Source organism: Talpa europaea (assembly GCF_964194135.1).
Source record: "Talpa europaea genome assembly, chromosome: 5".
In the NCBI taxonomy this organism is placed as follows: domain Eukaryota; kingdom Metazoa; phylum Chordata; class Mammalia; order Eulipotyphla; family Talpidae; genus Talpa; species Talpa europaea.
In genome coordinates, this window is record NC_140071.1 from 17,632,822 (window position 1) to 17,656,373 (window position 23,552).

Here is a 23,552-nt window from a genome sequence, read left to right on the forward strand (position 1 = left end):
GAGTAAGAAAATACAAAGAATACGCAGCAGACAAACTGCTGACTTTGTGAAGCTCTCTAATGCATATGTTCAGAGACTGGGTGTGAAATTTTTTAAATAAGCCTGCAACAAATTACATCATAAAGTGCAGAATTTTTCCTCTAAAGCAAAACTCACAAGTTGATTACCTTGTAAGTTCAGATTTTTGTCTTGTGAGTCTTTCAACTTGGCTCCTATTCACACTCTGAGCTGAGCTGGCTTGAATCTAGCTTTGAATCCACCGCCTTGCTCTGGAATAAGAGCGATACACCAGGAATACTCCTTCATTTCCTCCACCTCTGCTTAGAGCTGCACTACTTGTAATCAGACTTCCTGTTTCTAGATGCCTTCTTCTTTTCTGTATTTATACTTCCCCCGTCTGTGGTTAGATAAGTATAAACACTTAAAACTGTAGATTTAAGTCTCTCTTGCACTCCCTCTTGCTTTGTCTTTTTCTTTCTCCATTCATTCGACACACAGGCTCACACGCCGGCCCTTGCCTCTCTCTCTCTCTCTCTCTCTCTCTCTCTCTCTCTCTCTCTCTCTTTCCTTGTCTCTCTCTCTCCCTCTCTCTCTCTCTGTCTCTCAGAATGACAATTCTAGGTATTGCTTTTGGTATGGTTTTCTATTTACTTCAAGCCGTTTCTGGAGAAAGTGGATATGCACAGAATGGTGAGTCATTTCTATCTTTCCTTTAGGATTTTGGATAACCTCTAGCATTTGCTCCAGCTTGTTCTGATGCCTAGCAGACCTGAGCTTGGCTCTGGGTTGGAATGCAGTTTCAGGACTTACCGTGTATTCAGTCATTTTGTGTGTTCTAAACACCAAAGGGGTTTGCACATCCTGCAAGGTACAAAATCCCCTGGTTCTTAGAACATACAAAATGGGGACTTGGAACAATACTCTGGGTGATTTAGAAAGTCTTAGAATTGCCAACAAGGAATGCCTCTGACTCTCCAAAAAAAATGGATCTTAGGTATCACCCTGCACTCTTACATAATTTACTCTGGACAATATCCAAGGTAATTTACCTGGTCAGGAAATCAAGCTAGATCTGTTTTGTTTAGCTTTTTATGAGGGTCCAAAAGCATACAAATTTTCTTGACAAAATCATGTTCAAAATGATAGGTTTGTCTGCCATTGACCATTGCTAACCCCCAGCAGAGTGGAAATTCAATCAATATTTGAAAATTTCTTCAAAATACTTTAGTTTTCATAGATATAGGTGGGATTCTTAATGGAGAATTCTTTTTTTTTTTTTAGAAGATTTATTTATTTATTTATACAAGCACTGGTAGTCAGAAGTGCGGGAGGGTGAGAGAACTCACCAGAGCCAGAGCCAGGAACAGAACAGGCAGACTGATGAAATACACTGCTGAGGGGAGCAGCGAGTGGCAGGAGAGGTCAGCGCACCATGTGGGACCTCGCCCAGTGGCCAGGGATCGAACTGGCGCAGAACCTGTGGGCAGCTTCGCAACCCAGCGCTCAACCGCTGTGCCACCAGGGGAGGCCCTTAAAGGAGAATTCTTAATGGGATTCAGAATGGAGTAAGATCTAAGATTTAAGCCTCATTGAAATATATTTAATTGCTTCCTTAGCAGCAAACTTACCATCATATAATAATTCTTCTCCTTCGGGTCCTTAAAATTCTTAGTATTGGATGCAGACACGGCTACTTAGTAAATCCACTGTAATTCCAATAAAACCACAGACAAAGATGAAGCAGCAGCACAAGTGACCTGAGAACTCAGGCCATCAAAGTCTTCCTGAGAATTAAACCATTTTACTTTAAGAGCTAAGAAGTATTTGCTTATCAAAGATTTCAAGACAAACAGTCTAATGACTCAGTTTAGATATTTTAAGTCATGCAATTACTAAGGATGGAAATCCCTAGAATATTTCATTAAAGGAATTGTCAGAGGGTTGACATTTTTCTGTGTGACTATGTATGAATCATCTTGTGGGGGATGTATTCATTGTTTCAAGGCAAATGTTGCCTTGTGTTTGCATAGATAGATGGGGAGCAAGAAACACACAATTGTGCTCTTTGGAGTGTAAGTTCCCTCAGTTTCTTCTCAGTGGCCATACTATTTTTAAATGAAATACAATTCTAATTGAAAGCTGAGTTTTCACTTCAACTCTTCAAATTTCAAAAACATTTTTAGGAGATCTGTCACCACCAATTCCCCTGATTATATGGAAATCCTTCCCAGTTTGAGGATAAGGAATAAACAAAATAATCTGTGGCTATTTTGTTAAAAGTTATTAGTCTCTTAATTGCAAGGGTGATCCAGAGAAGAAGAGGATCCTTAACAAAAACCCAAACCGCATATACTTTTAACCAATTTCTTACAATAGGAGAAAACTTCTAAACCACATCGCTTGCCTCTAATGCATATTCAAAAAATAGTTTTGTGTGGAAAAATATGCTTAGCCAGTGAGTATTTAAAGAATAATCACCTAACTCATTGTTCAAAAACTCTCAAAGTTATCGCAATAGCAACTTTAGTTGACGTAGAAATCTTTCTCAAAGAGGCCCCCAAGTTTTCATGTCTATTCTTAGAATTCCAATTCTTTTATTTTTTTTTTAGATTTATTTATTTATTTATTTATACAAGCACGGGTTACAGTCAGAAGCGCGGGAGGGTGAGAGAGTTCACCAGAGCCAGAGCGGGGAACAGAACACGCAGATCGACGAAGTACACTGCTGAGGGGAGCAGTGGGCAGCAGGAGAGGTCTGTGCGCCATGTGGGACCCTCGCCCAGTGGCCGGGGATCGAACTGGCGCAGAACCTGTGGGCAGCTTCGCAACCCAGCGCTCAACCTCTGCGCCACCGGGGAGGCCCAGAATTCCAATTCTTATTTTACCTTTTCATTACTTATTTCTCAAAAAATATTATTAGTCATAGTCACCCTTTATTAAGCGCTCATTTTATTCTCCCCCCTTGGATATATTCATTTAGGGCTACCTCATACTTACCATGAACTGACACCCCAGAACACTGAGGCTTGGAGGGTTGAATATCCTGATGAGGGGTCCCAGTGACATAAGAGACTAGTTAAGATTCAAACTCACATCGCTCCACAGGTCCTGACTATGTGCATATTACTCTTTTTTTTTTTTTAATTTTTTTTATTTTATTTTATTTTTTTTTATAGAGGCATGTTATTTATTTATTTGTTTGTTTGTTTGTTTGTTTTGTTTTGTTTTTATACATGCACTGGGTACAGTCAGAGGCACGGGAGGGTGAGAGAATTCACCAGAGCCAGAGCGGGGAGCAGAGCAGGCAGAAGGACCGAAGTACACTGCTGAGGGGAGCAGCGGGCGGCAGGAGAGGTCTGCGCGCCATGTGGGACCCTCCTTTGGTGGCCGGGGAGCAGCCGGGGATCGAACTGGCATGGCAGAGGCCGCGGGCAGCTTCGCAACCCAGCGCTCAACCGCTGTGCCACCGGGGAGGCCCGTGCATATTACTCTTAACTAAGAATTGCTCAGCTTACATCAGTGATAACATGCTCTCTGTACAACGTTATGTGATTTGTTAAGTGGGGAGGAGATTTTTCTTTGTTACAAAACAATCATGCCTGGTAACATCTGTTAAAGAGTCAAATGAGTTGCTTCTTAAAATATAGCCACGTTGAGTGCAGGAAAAACTGTGACCAGTTCTTCGTATATTATATGAGCTTATCCAGCAAACTCACACCAATTTTACTAACTTTCTCACAGATGTACTGGGTTATTATGTAATGAGAATGCTATTTGGACACCCTTGGCCTTCAGGACATTGAAGTTCAATTTTAATGTATTCTATATTCTGTTTAAAACCCTAGAAACATCTAATTTCTAGTATCATTGGACCAAAATACTTGGAAGTGGGCACAGATTTATACTGTCCACTCTGAGAATAATGTTAGTTGTTCTCAAATCCCAGTTAGAGTATATTTACTGATAGATTTTTCAGCCTCAGTATTCTATTTCTTTTGTGAAATATGCATGCAAAATTTCTACATGGTCTTAGAATCTCAACCCAGTTTAAAAACTCAGATAATATCCGTGATCGATTGTATTTTTTTGAAAGTGGCTACAAAAAAATGTGGCGCTTCCAGAATTGTGCTAAGTATCTACTAGATATATGACCTGTAGAAAGGTTTATAAGAACTGAAATAGTATCATGACTCTTGCTGACATCTACCAGAGCTGAGTCATGTCAGATCTCATTATGTCTAATCACACATATCTCAGTTAGTCATTTAAATTACCTAAATAAATATTCATGCAATGGAGAACATCATTGGTACTTTGAGCTGGGATGCCTAGTTAAACAAAAGAAAACTACCTCTTACAAAGAAGTGAACTTCTGAATGTAAGGCAGTAAACATTTTCTTTCATTAAAAAAAACTTGGGAATAGGATCTCCAAAAGGAAGTTGCAAGGACCTAAGGATGGAGTTAAGCAGCCATTTTCTCTGTTTGTAAATAAAACCATGTTAGTGGGGTTGGGCACACCTGGCTCCTGCTCTTGGCCAGGCTGGTTTGGTCTCGGCGGGTCATTTGTGATTCCAGGTCGGCAGAACAGGTAGGACGCATTTAAGAATTTATCTCCCTCTTTTCTCCCTGAATTGTACATTTTCTCATTCCCCTTCCCTTGTAAATAAACCTTTTGTTAACCTTTAAAAAAAAAAAAGATGTAAAAAATAAAAAATTAATAATAAAAAATAAATAAAATAAAAATAAAAACTTGGGAAGGAATAAATTAAGATTAGTAACCTTAAGGTTAGATTAGATCACATACAAATAATGGAGATAAAATATCTCTTTGAAATGTACAACCCAACTGAAAAAATCCCATGAAAAGAGTGTGTTTAGTGTTTCATTCTAGGCATCTAATGCATTTACCCAGTGCAGAGCTATTTGGATGTTATTTATTAATTGTGGTAATCTTTTGTCTACTGGAAAACTCTGCTCATTAAAGTTTGATTTTTGGTCTTTTGAAAACCTGTTTCTTGTCTTCACCCTTAGGTTTTCCATCTTTAGATTAACAATAATCACCTGCTCATGTGCCACAAAAGGCTGTCATTTCCTTAACGTGCCTCCAGACTTGTCTCTTTAACAGTCACAGGTTTGTTTCCCCCCAGGAGACTTTGAAGACGCAGAACTGGAAGACTATCCCTTCTCCTGCTATAGTCAGTTGGAAGCCAATGGATCTCAGCACTTTCTGACCTGTGCTTTGGATGACCCAGACGTCAACACCACCAATCTGGGATTCGAAATATGGTGAGGAATGATGGTTTCAAGGGCTGATTAGAAATCCTCTGTCTCTGTTTCCATGTGTTGGGTCATCCCCACTGCATAATGGTGCAAAGGAAGGAGTGTGGGATCTAATGGTCAAATATTTAAAGCAAATGAATTTCAAAAGCTTCCCCCAAATTCCTAGTCTCTCCCCAACAGACTCAAGCAAGAAAATCTTCACTGGTTCTTTCAGGTCCTGCAGCACAGCCAAATGATAGCATGGACCTTGGGGGCCCCATTTCAGAGCAGAATTAAATCCTGGTTCTCCAAGGACACGCCTCCCAAAAACTCTACTTGCCTGCCATGAGACTCCCTAGTATCTTCAAGTTACACTCAAGTGTAGTTGCCTGGCTTCTAACTCCAAATAAGCACTGCTAGCTTTTTTTTGGTTGTTGTTTTTGTTTTTTGTGGGACCCTCACCAGCGGCCGGGGAATGAACCGGTGCTGCAGAGGCTGTGGGCAGCCTCGCAGCCCAGCGCTCAACCGCTGCACCACCAGGGGAGGCCCAGCACTGCTAGCTTTTTAACGCAGAGGTTATGTGACATACCAATGCTTCAGTCTCTTCATCTGTTAAGTGAGATAGACTACCTCATAGGGAAGTTGTGATGGCTAAATAAATTGACACATGTACATCACTTAGAAGAAATGTCCAATCGCAATAAACAACGAACAAGAGGCATTTAATTTAACAGACCTCACTTCTACCCATGTGACACAGTTTGCCTTCACATGATGCTCTTGATAGCAATTTTCCAAAAATCCACTGGAATAAGTTGACTCTTGGTGTCACAGGCCTCAGAAAAAAGGGGCAAAGAAAAAATGAAAGTCTCTGCCTGCTTTCAAAGTTTGGTAAAGAACATTATCTTCTCCTTCCTGCACAAATCAGGGTTCCTATCTCCACTGACCTGAAAATATACTCTAATGTAAAATTATGTCTTGTTATAAATCCTCCGCATTCATGTCAATAACCTCATTTTGGTTTCCGTGTAAGAAAAGTAACAAGACCCACCTGAAGTCAAAGAGGGCTTCTCAAACACCACAGACACTCAGTGGGACCCTCACAGTATGTAGTCTAGATGAGCCCTGAATTCCACAGTTTATGTTAATTTGCAGGAGCTCTGCAATGGTTCATGTAGTGCTTTCTGCTGCTGGCACTGGATCACTGTGGTCTTGGACTTGATTTCCACAGTTTACTTCTATAACACACTTTCCAGGGATAAAATATGTGAAAGAACAGAAATCTACAATGTCCAAAACCTATGCTGCCACTAGATAACACTAGAACAGCCCAGCAGCTCTCTCACATGATGTGTTCATCTTTTGGGCAACAGAGATTTGGCTTTGGCTTCACAGCCAGCTGTCTGGCGGACAGCCATTTCACTGTGGTTTCTCTTGGGGACACCGAGGATGACCATTCTGTCCACTTTCACTCACACAGTAGGTGACCACATCCTTGCCCACTTGAACAAACCTGCCTGCTTGCTTTAACAAGTCTCTTGCATTTTCCTGTCATATCTTATTCTTTCCATAGCGGCCATTGGGCTTTTTCCATTGGATTCAGATACTGCAATTGGAAAGGAATGCTCTTAAGACACATTCTTTCAGTGTGAAACTATAAGCACCAACGGGCAGATTAAGGTGCCTCTGAAGAACAATCATTTTCATCAAGATGTCTGTATGTTGAGGGGGAATTGGTGCAACTTCTTTGGTTCAGAACAGGCATTGCATCTCATATTAAGCTAATTTGAACAGAGAGCCCACTTTGTGGCTTAGATTTTGGTCTTTTCCACTGGGAAACGAGTTTTATTGGTGCTTATTTCTGTTTACCTAAATTTATAAAGAAGAAACTAAAAATTATGCATTCTGTTGAAATTCTGGCACAAGTGAAATTGTTAATAGCAACCAGATGTTTCTGCAGTACCTGGAACTTTCAGGCTTTAAAATGGAGTTACTGAGTGTTCGATGAGCAGATCCATCTTCCAAGAATAGACTTAGATTAGCCAGACTGAGAGTGCCAGTTGACTACTTCAATTTACAGACAAAAATTATTACTTAAGACTGAAACTCATACTGGATTTGGGACTTACAGGAGTCAGCGTTTGGAGGAAGATGGACAGAGGGAAGCAGTAGGTTGCATTTCAATATAAATCCTCCTTAACTGCTGGTGCTGAAATTGTTTTGATTTATCAGAACACTGACTAGTTCTCAGGAGCCTCGAGTTACAAGACAGATACCTGTCTTGGAACCCCCAAATAGCATTAAGAAACTCTGAGGCCCACGGATTATTTAAACCCTCTGATTTATTGACAGCCTCACATGGGTATAGAAGGATTAGCACCAGGCAGCATGGTCAGTGCCTATAAATGATACTTAATTTGTTCAGTGTATAGTCCAGTTTTCATTAAACATGTAACCAAAAGTCAATTCAGTAGCTATAGAAGCAAAATAAAGGAAACATGTTGTTAATTTTAAGCCATTTGGTTCAGATCTCAAGTGGTTAATTTTTTAATTAGTTGTTATCACTTAAAAATTTAAGTATTTCATTTAAAAATTAGATTCAATAATACCAAACCCATAGAGCAAAACAGTAGCCAAAAAAGAGTTCTGGCTTCTTCTGTCAGTGGGGAATTAAACACCAGTTCTGAAGTTTGGCCCACTTTTCTCATTTATATACCTGTGTAGACACCAGAATACTTAAGTTTGGGATCCTGCTTTTGAGGTGTTTGCATCCTTTTCATAGTCACCTCTCAGAAGGCAATCATATCTCCTTTACTTCCATATTCTTTGGGACAAAGCAGTCATCCCCATCCATCATCTACAAATACCACTTCAAATATGTCGTTTTCCATTGTCAATTGCTATCAGCATCACAAGCTGCACCTGCCAAATGTACATGCTATTCCTGGCTTAACTAGCATTATCTGTCACATGGTGTTAATTTAGCCTTCTAGATAAACCAAGTAACTTTCAAAGTTATCCAATAGTTTTGAACTAGATTCTGTCTTTTAGAGCTCACTGAGAAATAAAAGCTATAGTTTTGGCTTTTTAATATTTCCATGTAAAGACTTGTGTGAATTGCAATTCCATTGCAAGAGAAATGTATTTACCATACTAACCCATTCAAGACTGGAAGAGATTTAGGAGGGAGGTGGTGAGGAGAAAGGATCGAGTATACATCTCTGGAAGTCTCCCCTATTCTCAGAAAAGGGGATTTGTGGAATGTGCCCCCTAAAATGTCCTACAGAGCCAAATTAGCTAGCTCATAGTACTACTTGGAAACTTCAAATACTATTTTCTTCCCCCCCAGAATACCCTAGAATAATTTTGTCCCACCAAAATCCATGTGACCCATAAATGTATGAGTCACATATTTATTTTAAGTTTTCTATTAACCACATTGGGGGAAAAAGCCATGAAATTGACTTTAATATTTTATTGAACCTAACATATCTGAAATATTATTTCAACATCTCATTAATACAAATAAAAATATGAATGAAATATTTTACAATTTTTGCATACTATTTCTTTAAAATCTGTTATTTCGTATTTAAAATCTGTTATTTCGTATTTAAAATCTGTTATTTCGTATTTAGAGCATATCTCAATTTGAACTAGTTATATTTCAAGTGTTTAATAACCACATGTGGGAGAACAATGCCACATGTGGGAGAACAATGCTTCTTGTGGCCATTGTGTTGTGGCTATTGTGTTGGACAGGGTAGATTTAGAACATTCCTTACCCTAGCAATACAAGGTAGAAACCAAGAAGATTGTTTTAATTAAGTGAACTGGGAAGAATTATATTGAATTGAGTTGAACTACTCATGAGGGGCAAGAGGTGCCGAAGTTTCCCTGGAATCCAATGTCAGTGACACGAAGCTAGACTGTCATTTATCTAGGATACCATCTCCTGGCATGGTTTCCTGCCACTCAAGGCAACTCCAGGAGTTCAGTCCTCCTAAAAGGAGGGCCAGATTCACAAGACAACCATAGGGTGAACTCTTACTGACCATTGATCATTAATCTCCATTCTCCAGAAAATGGGAAACAACCAAAAATATTACTTTAGATCTTAAACTTCCAATACCCCGTACTTATACATATGAAGGGTCTATAGTTGAATACTTCTCACATGCTTTACCTACAAATATGTTTTACACTAAATGAATGAGGTAAAAGCCATCATCCTGCTCATTTCCCTGTATCACACATTCACCTCAAACTCAGAAGTGTGAGTCCCTGCCCAGTTTTCCCATCTAGCCTTATTCATCTTATCCTAACAATGTTGCTATTTTCAGATCTTTCCATCTGATACTCCTCACAAATTTGTTCTCTGGTATTCTTCTAGCTTATCTTAAAATCTACAAATCTGCTTTTGATTTTTACTCAATACCAAGTGGGAAAAGCTACCTAGCCCAACACAAAGGACACAAGTCTGTAGAAACTCCAAAACACACTCCATGCACACATGCATATGTATACACACACACACACAAAACCAGAACAACTGCAAACCCTAAAAGATAGCAGTTATGGAAAAAGCTGTATTTAGTTTAGGGGAGACGATTTTAAGAAATGTTTCACAAATGAATGTACTTAACAAAACAACTGATAAGTTTGACATGTCTTCACCAATCTCTAGTTTCTCATGACTACAGGAATGTAACCAGTCACTCAAGGACCATAGCAGCTCAAAGCTGAGAGTCTCTGCCTAGACCTGAGGTGTTCTCCTCAGACTTCAGCCCCATGCCCACCTCACACCAAACCACACAGACATGTGGACACATGTGCCGAGTCCAGGACAATCTTAGAAAGTGCTCACTTGAGCACTTGCAGAGAAAAGTGTACACACATCCAATTCACCAAAGAAAACCAACACACATGTCAGTATAGAGCACATGTCCTATGATTGTTTTCTTAATCTGGTTAATGAGAAATCTTTTCATGTAAGCAAACATGTAGAGGTATTGTTTTCTGCCAAGACCCGTATTCCCAACTTGACCCAGCTATATTGTTTTTTAGTGCTATTTGGCTGGGTTTAAAGAACACATAGGAGAATTAAAAGGAGGGTTAAAGAAGGAAGGGGAATGAGTCATTTTACTTTTTCTTTATTTTGTTGAATGAGTTTTTACAATGAGACTCTATACTTTGCATTACTTTAACTTTACATGATGTGTCGATTTAATTTTATGTATTTTTTATGACCATTCATTTTGAGAGGAAAATTTGCCTATGATAAAGTCGAAGCTTTTAAGCATGTTATGAGAAATAGATCTGAAAGGTAACCATCACGTCCATCAAGCAATAGGACATTTGTTTCACTCCAGTAGGATGCCCCATGCCTCCAGCCCCACAAGCAATCACAGTTCTGAATCCCTTCACTCTTTGATTTTGACAGTGTCTGAGTAGTTCTTATAAATGGAGTCACAGACTTCTTACTCTTTTGTGACTAACGTGTCTCACTCAGCAAAATGTTTTTGAGATTTGTCTGTGCAGATTCATATCTCTTAGCTCATCTCTTCAACTGCTGAATTTTATTTCCATTATGTGAACATACCACAAACTTTCAATCCTTTCTGTTCCTGATGGACATTTGGGTTTTTTCAATTTTGAGACCATTTTTTTTTTATGTTTTTGTTAACATTCTTGTACAAACCATTTTGGAAATATAAATTTCATTTCTCTGGGATAAAAACCTCAGAGTGGAATTGCTTGATCACAATAACATAGGCATGTAGTTAACCTTGCAAGAAACTACCCAACCATTTTCCAAAGTGGTTATACCATTCTAGTCTCTGACCAGCAATGTAGGAGAGCTACACATCATTTGCAACAGTTGACTTTGACATAGCGTCTTGTGATTTTTATTTATATTTCTCAAATAACAATGTTATAACCATTTGATGTACATTTTCATGTATTTTTTGGTCATTTAGATTTGCATTATAGATTTAGTATATAAAGGCTAAAATTATAAAATATCTAGCTATGTATATATATAGAGAGAGAGATAGATAGATAGATAGATATAGATCTTTTGGCAAGTATCTGTTAAAGTCTTTTGTCTATTTTTTGATTGAGTTATTTGCCTTTTGTTAATGTTGATGAGTGCAAGTTCTTTATATGATCTGGATACAATTCCTTTGTCATATTGTCATATGTATATATAAAACAAGTATTTTTTTGCTAGTCTATAGCTTGCCATTTCACTTCTTAATAATTATTTTAAAAATAGGAAGATTTTTTATTTTGATGAAATTCAACTATCTTTACCTACATCAAAGTCAGGAAGATATTTTCCTGTGTTTTTTTCTAAGTATTTTATAACTTCAGTCTTTACATTTAAGTACATAATGTAAATCTAGTTAAGACTGAAACTCATATTTCTCATACATTATGCACAGTTGTTCCGAGTCAACTTGCTCTAAATGTTTTCTAATTCCCATTGAATTCACTGGATACTTGATTTGTAAAATCAATTAATCTGATGTGAACTCTATACTTTGTTTTGAACAATCTATCTTTGTACCAGTGCTAAACTTTACTGATTATTATAATTTTATGGAAAGTTTGAGATAAGTGCTCTGAATCCTTCATATTTGTTCTATTTTTTCAATGTAGTTTTGGCTGAGTTCTTTGCATACAAAAAATTTTAGAATCAAATTGTCAATTTCTCCTAAATCCTAATAATATTTTGATTATATAGATAAGTTTGAGAAGATTTCCATATTTTCACTGAATTTGTTAATCCATGAATGTAGCTTTCCACTTATGTAACGCTTCATAGTAGCTCCCAGGAATGTTTTATAATTTCTAATGGAAAGTCAATGAACATACTTTATTACTAACCCATTTTTTATTATCATTATAATTGGAACTGCTATTTTTAAAATTCCATTCTCAATTGTTTGGTACTAGCCTGTAGAAATATATTCATATACTGACCTGGGTGAATTCACCTTTTCGGTTCTATAATTGTGTGGGAGAGTCTTTATAATTTTCCATGTGAAAAAACATTTGTTTGCAATTTAAAAAAATCTTGTTTTCTTCCTTTCTAATATTTATTTCTTTTATTTGTTTCTTTTGCCTTATGGGCTGACTAGAGCCTCCATTATACTGTTCACTAGAAATGATGAAAGTGGATATTACTGTCTTGTCCCTATCATATGAGAGAAATGTTCCAAGTTCACCAGTAAATATGAAATTCATTATACACATTTTGTAAATTTTTTTCAGGTTGAGGAAATGTCCCTCTATAATTATCTGCCAGAGACTCATTTCGCCAATAACCCAACCCACATCTCTGTTAATCACCAATCTGTTCTCTATGTCTATGAACACGGTTTTGTTTTTTAGGTTCCATATACATGTGAGATCATTTGGTGTTTGTCTTGTTCTCTTCTATAGCTCCATTTCTGCACTAATATTACACATCTGTTCAATAACTATGACCATAGTCTTTGTTTAGTCCTTAACCATTATTTAGAAGTGCTGCTTTAAAGTCCCTTTCCACTAATTCCAAATTCTGAGCCAACTTGAAGTCAGGTTCCATTGACTGTTTTTTGTCTTGACTGTGAGTCACATTTTTCTTTTTCTGGTTATCTGTAGTACCTTTTGAAAGTAGGTAGGACACTAGAACCATGTGTCAATTACATTTTCAAAAACAAAAGACTGCGTATGTGGGGGTTGTCCCATAGGCTGTACCGTGTAGTCTGGGTGTATAATAGGCCAGACTGTCTGGGTTTGGTTAATTATTCTCTATGAAACTCACACAATGACATCACCTAGGAACACTCTTCTCAGAATGTGTTCTTGTCATTAAGCAACTCATAGCTGTATTGATACTAGGTTTTGTGAAACTTTGCATTCTGATAAGTTCCTCTAAAGAGTGTTAATAGTAGTTCTGTTAGCTGTGTAACTTAGTTGGATTAATCTCCAAATCTTCTCAACATTACAGAGTAATACCTAAAATCTCTGTTTAGTACTTTATAGATCGTTCTAGCTATTGCCAGCCCACCAATTCCTTAGAGCATACCCCATACCTCTACAATTAATGGTCATTTAATGATATGAGCAGAGTTTATATATAAATTTGTTGTCTCCCAGTAGTTTCCAAATTTCTAGGTTTTTCCCCTTTGAAAATACTGTGATGCTGGCAATCCAAAATTCTCCTCTCTAACTTCTCAAGACAACAAAACTATGACTTTTTGTTAGGTTCTAAATGCCTATCTCAGTGTTACCTGAGGCTTGCCATCAGACCAGAAAAAGAAATTAATAGAAACTAGGATCCCATCCACCTTTTTTCAAATGATACTATTCCCTCTAGTTTCTGCCTCCTGCATCTACTAATCAGACGTAAATGAGATTTTCAAAATATCTTGTCCACAGTTCATATTTATATATTAGAAGGCTAGGGTAAGATAATTTATTTTGCTATTACTAAAACATAGAATTTTTTTTTAATTTATTCAAGAACTGGGGTACAGGCCAGAGTCTCAGGAGGGTGAGAAGATTCACCAGAGACAGAGCAGGGAGCCAAACAGGCAGACGAACCGAAGGCACTGCTGAGGGGAGCAGTGGGCGAGACAGGAGAGGTCTGCTGCACCATGTGGGATTCTCCCTGGCCGGCTGGGAATAGAACCTGCACCGCAGAGGCCGAGGACAGCTTCACATCGCAGTGCTCAACCCGCTGCACCACCCGGGAGGCCCAACATATATTTTATTTTTCAGGGAATTACTTTAAAGAGTACAGTTCGGAGCATAGGATAGTAATTGCTCAGTAGACAACATATTTTTCCCTTTCAGTTTTGTGAAAGCCTGATCTTAATTGGGAAGAGGAGATTGCAGAAATGACAATTTAACTCCGAGAGCATTACTATTGCATGTTAAGCTAGGAATCATGGGGAAAAGGCTTGATTTTTAGGTCTGTTGATGAGGCAAAAGTGGCGCACAGTCAAAATTATCTATGAAAATCCCTTTGTCACTCATTAATGATTATATGTACAGAATCCTTTAGACTATTTTATCATTTCCTTTAATTCTCTGTTGGTCAATGTTTCTTTATAGAATTTATATATTTAATTCATTCCTGCAGGACATAAAAAAAAAAAACTACTTATACACTTAAGTAAAGTACTTGCTTTTTAATGATCAATTGTTTAAAAAAATAGGTAATTGTAATTATTTTCATGAATATAATTTAACTCAGATCTGATTGGATGTAATACCTGAATGAATCATCACTGAGTGTATTGAAGGCAAGAAGCTACTTTATTTTAATTCTTTCTCAAATATACACCTACCCACTCACATGCCTATGAACAGAGTTGAAGTCACAAAGCCAAAACACCCATGTGATGCTATGATATTTTACATAGAAACTCCTGCTTGAATTAAGACAGATTTCCTTTTTGTTTCTACAGTGGGGCCCTTCTGAATGTAGATTGCTTGAAATTTAATAAAGTGAAAGAGATGTATTTCATAAAGACAAAGAAATTTTTACTGATTGGAGACAGCACAATATGTGTGAAGATTGGAAAAGAGAATATAACTTGCAGAAAAATAAACATAGTGAAAATAGGTAAGAAATTGGTTATGGTTGTCACATTTTAGTGTGCTGAATGTGCTGATTTCATGTGTCTGAACTTTCTGTATTTTAAGAGATAAACCCTGAAAACAATTGCACTGGAGAATAGCAAATTCTCTAGTGTAAATTTTTTTTAAGAAATAAAAGTTTTGAGACTTATACTACTTCTTACGCTGAGAGTAGATTGGCGGGTCTACATACTCAGCTATGAAAGAGAGTGACTGGCATCTACAGATTACAGGAAGAGTTAATCTCCATGAAGCATCTAACTAGAGCTGGGCCTCCTGTTACCCACCCACATGTGCTCTTTCCTTTCTCACTTAACCTTCTCCTACATTCTTTCAATGGCCTCCCTATATGCCCACCATTTTTTGAGTATCTTTAGCTAAAGGATAAAGTTCTTTTATGTCATCTGCATTATTTGAGTTCTCCAGAAGAAACAGAACCATTGTAAGATATACATAAGCGGGTGTGTGCATGAAAAAGATTTATTTTAAGAAATTGGCTCATGATACATGATTTCACACATGAAATCTGTATGGCAAACCAGAGTGTGGAATTCAGGCAGATGTGGATGTGGCAGTCTTGAGTGCAAATTCCTCAGGACAGGTCAAACACCCTGGAAATGCCAACTGGGTTTCTATGCAACTGGGTTTCTACATTCTTGAGACAGAAATGCTCTCAGGAGACCCTCCGTCTTTGCTTTTAAGATCTTCATCTGATTGGGTGAGGTCTACCACATTATGAAGAAAAACCTGTTTTGTTCAAAATCTATGCATTTAAATGTTAGTCATGTCTTTAAAAGTATCTCTTTAGACTAGTCTTTGACCAAACTAATGGGCACTGGAATCTGGTCAGATTTAAAACATAAAATTATCATCCCATCTTCCTAAGAGATTTGTTATTGAGAAGCGATGCCAAGGGACAGGGCAAGGAATTCAGTGTCAGCAGTTTTGTTGAGATTATAAATCTTAATTATTTCCTTGAATGAGGGGTAGGAAGTGGCTTGGTAAGATAAAAGTGTTGACTGTAATCTCTATTGGTCTGTTCTCTGCGTCCACCCCCTTTCCTCTTGCTTCCATCTAGGGTAACTTCCCTTTTTATAATGCATCTAAGGGCAAAGAAAGGATAAACTTCCCCTTTTACGAGGTATCCCAGGGTAATGAAGGAGCATCTTCTTCCTTTTCACTACCTCTAGGGCAATGCAAGGGAGGCAAGCAGTCACTATTAGGAGTAAGTGACTAATTCTACCATAAAATTCTTTGTACTAAGTCAACAGGTAAGTCTGAAAGCCCAGCTTACATAACCTAGAACACGGCTCATTCTGTTGAGTAGAAGTTTGATGACTGCACACTCTCTCATAACAATCGGTTTGGGTTAGATTTGAACCCCCACTTTTGTTTGACATAAGCCAGACAATAAAGGTGACTGACCCTTCCTTCAATGACTAACTTCTGAGGCTTGGGTGCAAGAGGAGCTAAGAGGCCAAGACAGGGTAACAACTGGTTTCTGGTGTAGAGGTGATGTGATACATGTAGGCTGCCCGAATTAGTACCTATCTCCCTCCAACAGCATTTCACACATGGTGCATATGATCCTAACAACCAATTTGGAGGCAGGTGAAAAAAAAGGGCTGAGGATGAGTTCAGAACGAATGCAAATGGGAGTAAAGACGTGGTAACCCAAGGTTAAGCAAGGGCCACAGTAGTGATCCTCAGCTTCTGTGCAGCCAAGAGAAGCCAGCTTGTAACCTGATTCTACTGGAATAATGAAGATCAGATTTGACATACTCCTCCTTTGGGGCTAATTGGTAGTATTTGCTAGTATTTTCGTATAAAAGTAGCACTAGCTGCTATCATAAATAAGCCCTAAAACATGCTTCTTAAACACCATTAGTTTATTTCCTGCTTAGCTAAGAACCAAAATGGGTGTTTCTAACCTCCAGGCAATATTTGTGATTGCTCATCCAGGCAATATTTGTGATTCCTTCATTATATGGGTCCACTGTCTTTAACATATAAGTTTAAGTGATGGCAGGGAAGCAGGCATGGGATTACACAAGTGTAGTTTCTGGTCCAGGATGGGCCACACCCAGCTGCAAGACAGGCTGAGAAATGCAGTCTGGCCTTGATACAGGGTGAAGAAGAAATGGTTTCCTGACCCATAGCCAGTTCCTAATTCAGTAAGGAAGTGTGATTTTCAGAAGAAATTAATTTTAATTACAATTATTTCCTTGACTGCCCTGTAGATTCACCTCATTTCTTTTTTCCTCTCCAGTTAAACCTGAGGCTCCTTTTGACATAAGAGTCACCTATCGTGAAGAAGCAAATGACTTTGTGGTGACATTTAACACGTCACACTTGCGAAAGAAGTATGTGAGAGAATTAAAGCATGAGGTAGCCTACCACCAGGAAAAAAATGAAAATGATTGGATGGTATGTAGGACAACTACATTTATTCATTATGAAATATGTAAAGATATGTAGATGCACTTAAATAAATTATATATAAATTAAAATACATAAATGTATAAAACTATAAAAATAAGCACTTTTTTCCAAAGCCTTAGTTCTCTTTTATTTTTTTTAATAATAAATTTTATTTTTATATTCCCCATACAATTGCAACCCCCCCATTCTGACCCCAATCCCTCCCCTCCCACCCCCCACCCCCCAAAGAGTATATCTGGTTCATAGTTTTTTGTTGATTTTGATTTTCACTTTCTTATAGTTATTCATTTTCCTGGTCCCTTATTTAAGTTTTCTAGATTCCTGCTATGAGTGAGACCATCCGGTATTTTTCTTTTTCTTTCTGGCTTAAAATAAGCACTTTTTAATGTGACATATTTTATCATCCTAGAGGTTATTAACCCAGGAAGGGCCACTAGCAATTTTATGCTCAAAATCTACCTTTTATTGATAAAAGTCCTCAAAAGTATAGAAGTTTTGGGCCCCATAAAATCTGGATCTTCCCTGACCCATTCATGTTCTGGTTCTGATTTATTTTCATTCTCTATATTTTGTCTTTACTGTTTCTAAATTAGGTTGTTGAACTAACAAAAAAGTTGTAGCCAAATCAACCCTCTTTATTTTAGGCCCTCAAAAAATATCACATTTAGCACAACTTTCACAGGCAACTCAGGAAAAAAAACACATCACGAAGCCACAATGTGGTTTCTGGGCAGTGAGAGAACAGTGAGAACAGTGAAGAGAGGAGGTGGAATGTTCTTCTTTTTTTGTGAAACCTACACTCTTAGTTGTTGAAGAAACAACTTTCATCCTTCATCACCTGGGGGATTATTTGCACTTTTCGTGATTTACTACAGTTGCCCTGGCCTTTGGGGAGGAGGTGGGAGAAAAAGAGAGTGTCTGAGGTTCTCCGGTTCCTCTGACTCTGCTGCTGACTTCGGTCCTTTTTGCACCACACAGACATAAAGCAGATGATTATTCATTTCACTCAAGGTAAAAAGAGTGTGTACTTTTTCATACTGTTTGTTTACTCAGTCCAGGATCAGCCCTGTCCATTTGTCCATATGCTCCTTCAACTACTTAAAAAGTGTCATACCCGCCCCAAACCACCTTCTCCCTTCTACCCCCAACCATCAAACTCACACACACACACACACACACACGCACAAGCATGCACGCAGGCATGAGCAACCACTGCTACCAGAGTTCCCATACCTTCCATTGTTATTTGAAAAGTGCGCCAATAAGAGAGCAAGATTTTGAATATTTAGTGCAGAACAATCAGTTTACAGGGGGAAAAATTAATGCCCAACTCATGCCATGTTACACCAACAAAGAACGATTATATAAGGAAATATATAAAACTGAAATTCTAAGCAAGCTGGAAAAAATATATGTAAATGTTTACATATCTTGAGATGAAGATGAATATTCTTAAGCATAAAAGAAGTAAGGTGGGATACATAAAAATAAAGGTTTATAAATGTCAACACATTTGATAATCAAAATTATAACGCAAGTTAGAAGTTTGGATTAAATTGCTACTCAGAGTAGGCAGTTAATATTATTAACTTATGCCATATATATTAATGTTATTAATGTAAATTTATATTATAAATATTCTTGTTATAAATATGTGACTATTCTTAATATGTAAAGAAGCCTTATAAATTCATTAAGAAAAAGCCAAAGGGCCTCCCTGGTGGTGCAGCGGGTTGAGTGCTGTGCTGTGAAGCTGTCTGCAGCCTCTGCAGCATGGGTTCAATTCCTGGCCAGCCAGGGAGATACCCACATGGAGCGGTAGACATCTCCTGTCTCGCCCACTGCTCCCCTCAGCAGTGTCTTTGGTCCTTCTGCCTGTTCTGCTTCCCGCTCTGTCTCTGGTGAATTCTCTCACCCTCCTGCATCTCTGGCCTGTACCCTAGCTCTCATATAATTAAATAAATCTTTTTTAAAGAAAAGACAAATATAGGGCCTCCCTGGTGGCGCAGCGGTTGAGCGCTGGGTTGCGAAGCTGCCCGCAGCCTCTGCAGCGCCAGTTCGATCCCCGGCTACTCCCCGGCCTCAGGAGGAGGGTCCCACATGGCGCACAGACCTCTCCTGCCGCCCGCTGCTCCCCTCAGCAGTGTGCTTCGGTCCTTCTGCCTGCTCTGCTCCCCGCTCTGGCTCTGGTGAATTCTCTCACCCTCCCGTGCTTCTGACTGTACCCAGTGCTTGTATAAATAAATAAATAAAATCTTAAAAAAAAAAAAGAAAAGAAAAGACAAATATAACAATGGGAAAATTAGTAAAAAACTTGCAAATGTCTCACAAAATAAGAAAAACAAATTCAACAAATATATGGTATCTTTATATATCCTTAATATAGTATAAAGTAATCAATAATTAAATATAAATATAAATAACAATGGAATATCCCTTTTTACCCCCTACATGGAGAGAGTGCTTTTTCCTAAGGATAATAATGATGGAAAGACTAGCTTCTATATTGCTGTTCACGAGGTAAAATGGTATCTTTCTGGAGGGAAGAGATTCTTGCTCACTGACTTTGTCATTCCTTTTCATCTCCCCTGGGGAGATAAAAGACAAGAGAAAGAAAATGATGAGATTAAAGTATGGAAAGGCAAGTGGATGCCTCCCTGAATGGGTGAGCCCAACTCACCCCCCCCCCAAAAAAAAAGACCCATGGTTCCCCATCTTCCTTGCCACTTGAAGCATCACCTAGGCGCTCACAGCCTCTGCCCCAAAATCTGCAGATGACCCCTCCAGATGACAGAGCACCTTCTAACAAATGCAAGAAAATCTCCTTTGAGAATGTCCATGTGACTAAAGGTACTCACCCTGAAATGATGTGGGAGATCCGGGATCTCTTGTTCCATCCTAAAGCTATAGTGGTGTTTTTTTACTCTTTAGTACGTGAATTTATCCAACACAAAGCTGACGCTCCTACAGAGAAAGCTACAACCGGATGCAATGTATGAGATTAAAGTTCGATCCATTCCTCATTCTGAGTATTTTGAAGGCTTCTGGAGTGAATGGAGTCCCAGTTACCACTTCAGAACTCCCGAGGCCAACGCAGGTGAGACGTGACCATAGAGTCTCTGTTACTCCGGATGTGTGAGCAAGAGTGAAAGCGGGAGATGAAACAAACTGACAGGTTTGGCCTCTGCTGAGGGCGTTCTTACACAGTCTTTGGAGAATGACCTCCCCTCCTGGGTCTTTTTGTGAAGAACAAGGAAGAAGTGGGAGCAGAGTCCTTAGTCTCTGATCAGCTGTCAGGACACAACTATTGTGTAGTCCTGAGAGCTGCTAACAACTCTGAGCAAAATCCTTCCCCATCCATCTCCTCCAGTTGACCCCTTTAACTGGGATCCCAGAGGCTCATCTGTCTAAGGCCCCTCTAGGATGCTCTTATGGGCAGGCTGGTGGGACTCTCACTAGTCTCTTTTCCAAAATAAACAAGAAAAATCCTGGGAGTCTAAGGCAATGCGGTCAGCAGAGCCAAAAAACATGGCTCAGGAAGGTCACTGGGGATCTGAAGGGACATACACCTTCCCTCTGGGACATCAAGGAAACTGTCCAGCCATACCAGTCTTCCATCCTCACCCTAGGAAATTCTGAGCCTGCAGGGAAGAGCATCTCTCATCTTCCTGCTTTGGTGGGAGTAGCTGCTTCAATGCTAGGTCAATTTTGCATGACAAATGTTTGGGAACCGAGTCACCCTAGTCAGCGCCACTTACTAAGATTAAACTCACTCATTAAGCTTACACATCATCCTGTTCACGGAGAGCACCTTTTAAGAAATAACAAATGGGCCTGAGTGACTAAATAAATTCAAAGCATCCTGAACATCCGTCTCTCCCACTGCACACTTAATGCATGCTAACCAAGATCTGCCCTTGCGTTTCAGGAGAGATGAATACTGTCATACTAACTATCAGCATTCTGAGTTTTTTCTCTGTGGTTTTGATGGTCATCTTGGCTGGTGTATTATGGAAAAAAAGGTGAATTTCTGTATTAATCAGGGGGTGATGATGGGGGATCCCAGTGATCAGAACCCTAAAAAATCAGAAGCTACAAAGAGGAATAGGGTATTTCAGGAATTAGAGTACCCAGCATTCGTCCTCATTCTCAGGTACTAGTGAATTTCCAGTTAATTTCAGAGGAAGTGAAAATACATAAACTGGATATAAGGCAAAATGTCCGCCCCAACTTTTCCTCCAAAATAGACACTGTGCCTCCAGAATGCCTGGGCAATAAAGACACCATGGTGAAGCCAGAGTGTGTTTGAAGTCTTGACCTTCAGTTCACAAATCCATGGGACACTGCATCCACCCCATGAGAGAGCTGTGTGCGTTCATCATAAAAACGATGCTTTAGGCACACACCAGTCAGGTTATTCATGTTTGGAGGAGATGCTATCAGGACAGGGCTACGCAGCCTCAGGATATTTCAGTTTTAAGCACACTTTATAACAATTTTTCCAAATAACTTAGAAAATATTTCTCAATTCCACAACAGGGGAGTTGCTGCCAGGAAAGAAAAGGATAAGACAAAAAATGCCTGTGTTGAGAGTAAATGAGCTAATAATAAATGGTTCATTGCCAAGCTTCGTTGTTCCCTTTCTCCAGGGCTCTTTCCCAGAGGTGTAGCATTGTTATGTCTTGTTCACGGAGTAGGTCAGTGACTATGGTCTCTGGTCCAAGCCCTGGGCAGACTGCTAGGACACAAAGGTCAAAGGAAAACAAGTCACTTGTGCAAGGTCACCCATCTAGCTGTGACGGAGTCAAGACTAGAAATCCACTCTTCTGGTTCTTGGCTCACAATAAGTGGGACGACCTATCTTCCCTGCTTTTTTTTTTTTTTTTTTTTCAGAATTAAGCCCATTGTATGGCCCAGTCTCCCCGATCATAAGAAGACGCTGGAACAACTTTGCAAGAAACCGAAAAAGGTGAGAGCTTCTGATGTTTCTATGGCTATGGTGGAGGCATGCCGGTAGCCAAGAATGATATTGTAAGAAGAACAAACAGTGAAACACCAAGGTTTGGTCATTTGTGCACACCATGAGTAGGGTCCTTTCCAAGATCCTAGATGCAGCTCCCCAGAAGTAGGAAACAAAAGTGAGATGCAAGTCTCAGAATTTCCCAGGCCTCTGTAGGGCTGGTGGCGCAGCCAGGGGTTATCTCAGACTTGAGGTCCTACAACTCTTTCAGAGGGAGAAGTGTCCACTGTCCCATGTGGGTAATTCTCTGATGTTCCCTGATAAGCCCCTGTCTTTTTGACTAGACATCGACATGTCTGTTTGTGGCGGTCTTAATGTCATCTCTCTGTTTTGGTGCAGAATTTGATTGCAAGTTTCAATCCTGAAAGTTTCCTGGACTGCCAGATTCATAAGGTGGATGACATTCAAGCTAGAGACGAAGCAGAAGGTTTCCTGAAAGACACTTTTTCTTCACAAATAAAGGAGTCTGAAAAGCAGAGGCTTGAAGTGGGCATGCAAGAGCCCAACTGGCTGTCCCAGAATGTAGTCATCACCCCAAAAACTTCCAAAGGAGATTCACACTTCCTGTGCCTGGCTGGGAATGTCAGCATGTGTGATGTCCCTGTGCTCCCCACTTCCAGGCCCCTAGACTGCAGGGAAGGGGGCAAGAATGGGCCTCATGTATACCAGGGGCTGCTGAATAATCCTGAAGCTACACACAGCACTGTGCCCCCTCCATTTCCTTTCCAAGTGGGAATTTTGACCTTGAATCCTGCTCCTCAGGGACAGCTCCTCCTTACTTCCTTGGGATCAAGCCAGGAGGAAGCCTATGTCACCATGTCCAGCTTCTACCAAAACCAATGAGCTGGAAGAAAGTCAGGACGAGAACCATTGTGACAAAGATGACTGTGCTTCTACCCACCCTCAAAACACAAGCCATACGTAATTAATTTTGCAACCCTTCTACATGAGTAACCAGATTCTGAGACATTGCTTTGACCACACCTACCTGCTTCAGTGACATGCAATGTGAGGCAGAGGCCACCAGCTTCCGGCAACCCAGATGATTCAACAATCTCAAAAAGAAAAAAAATACAGAAAAGGGAAGAATGAACGTGTGGAGAAAGCAATGGAGGGGTAAGGACAGCAAGCAAGGATAAGAGGAGAAAGAAGGAAAGGAGGGCAAGAGTGGCAGGTGCCATTGTTAGGACT

General features: G+C 39.3%; 1 protein-coding gene across 2 annotated transcripts; it reads left to right on the forward strand.

The window, feature by feature from the left end:
* Positions 1 to 608: 608 nt before the first annotated feature.
* IL7R (interleukin 7 receptor) lies at positions 609 to 23,204 on the forward strand (the record flags this gene model as incomplete). 2 transcript variants are annotated; one of them, XM_084233335.1, is made up of 8 exons in its annotated part: positions 609 to 690; positions 5,149 to 5,287; positions 14,728 to 14,885; positions 17,169 to 17,326; positions 20,273 to 20,438; positions 21,270 to 21,363; positions 22,235 to 22,310; positions 22,701 to 23,204. In XM_084233335.1, the coding sequence occupies 8 exons, from the start codon at positions 609 to 611 to the stop codon at positions 23,202 to 23,204; spliced, it is 1,377 nt and encodes a 458-aa protein (XP_084089461.1). The 2 variants fall into 2 exon arrangements, with proteins under 2 accessions (XP_084089461.1, XP_084089462.1); XM_084233336.1 differs by having other exon boundaries at positions 21,273 to 21,363.
* Positions 23,205 to 23,552: the final 348 nt, after the last annotated feature.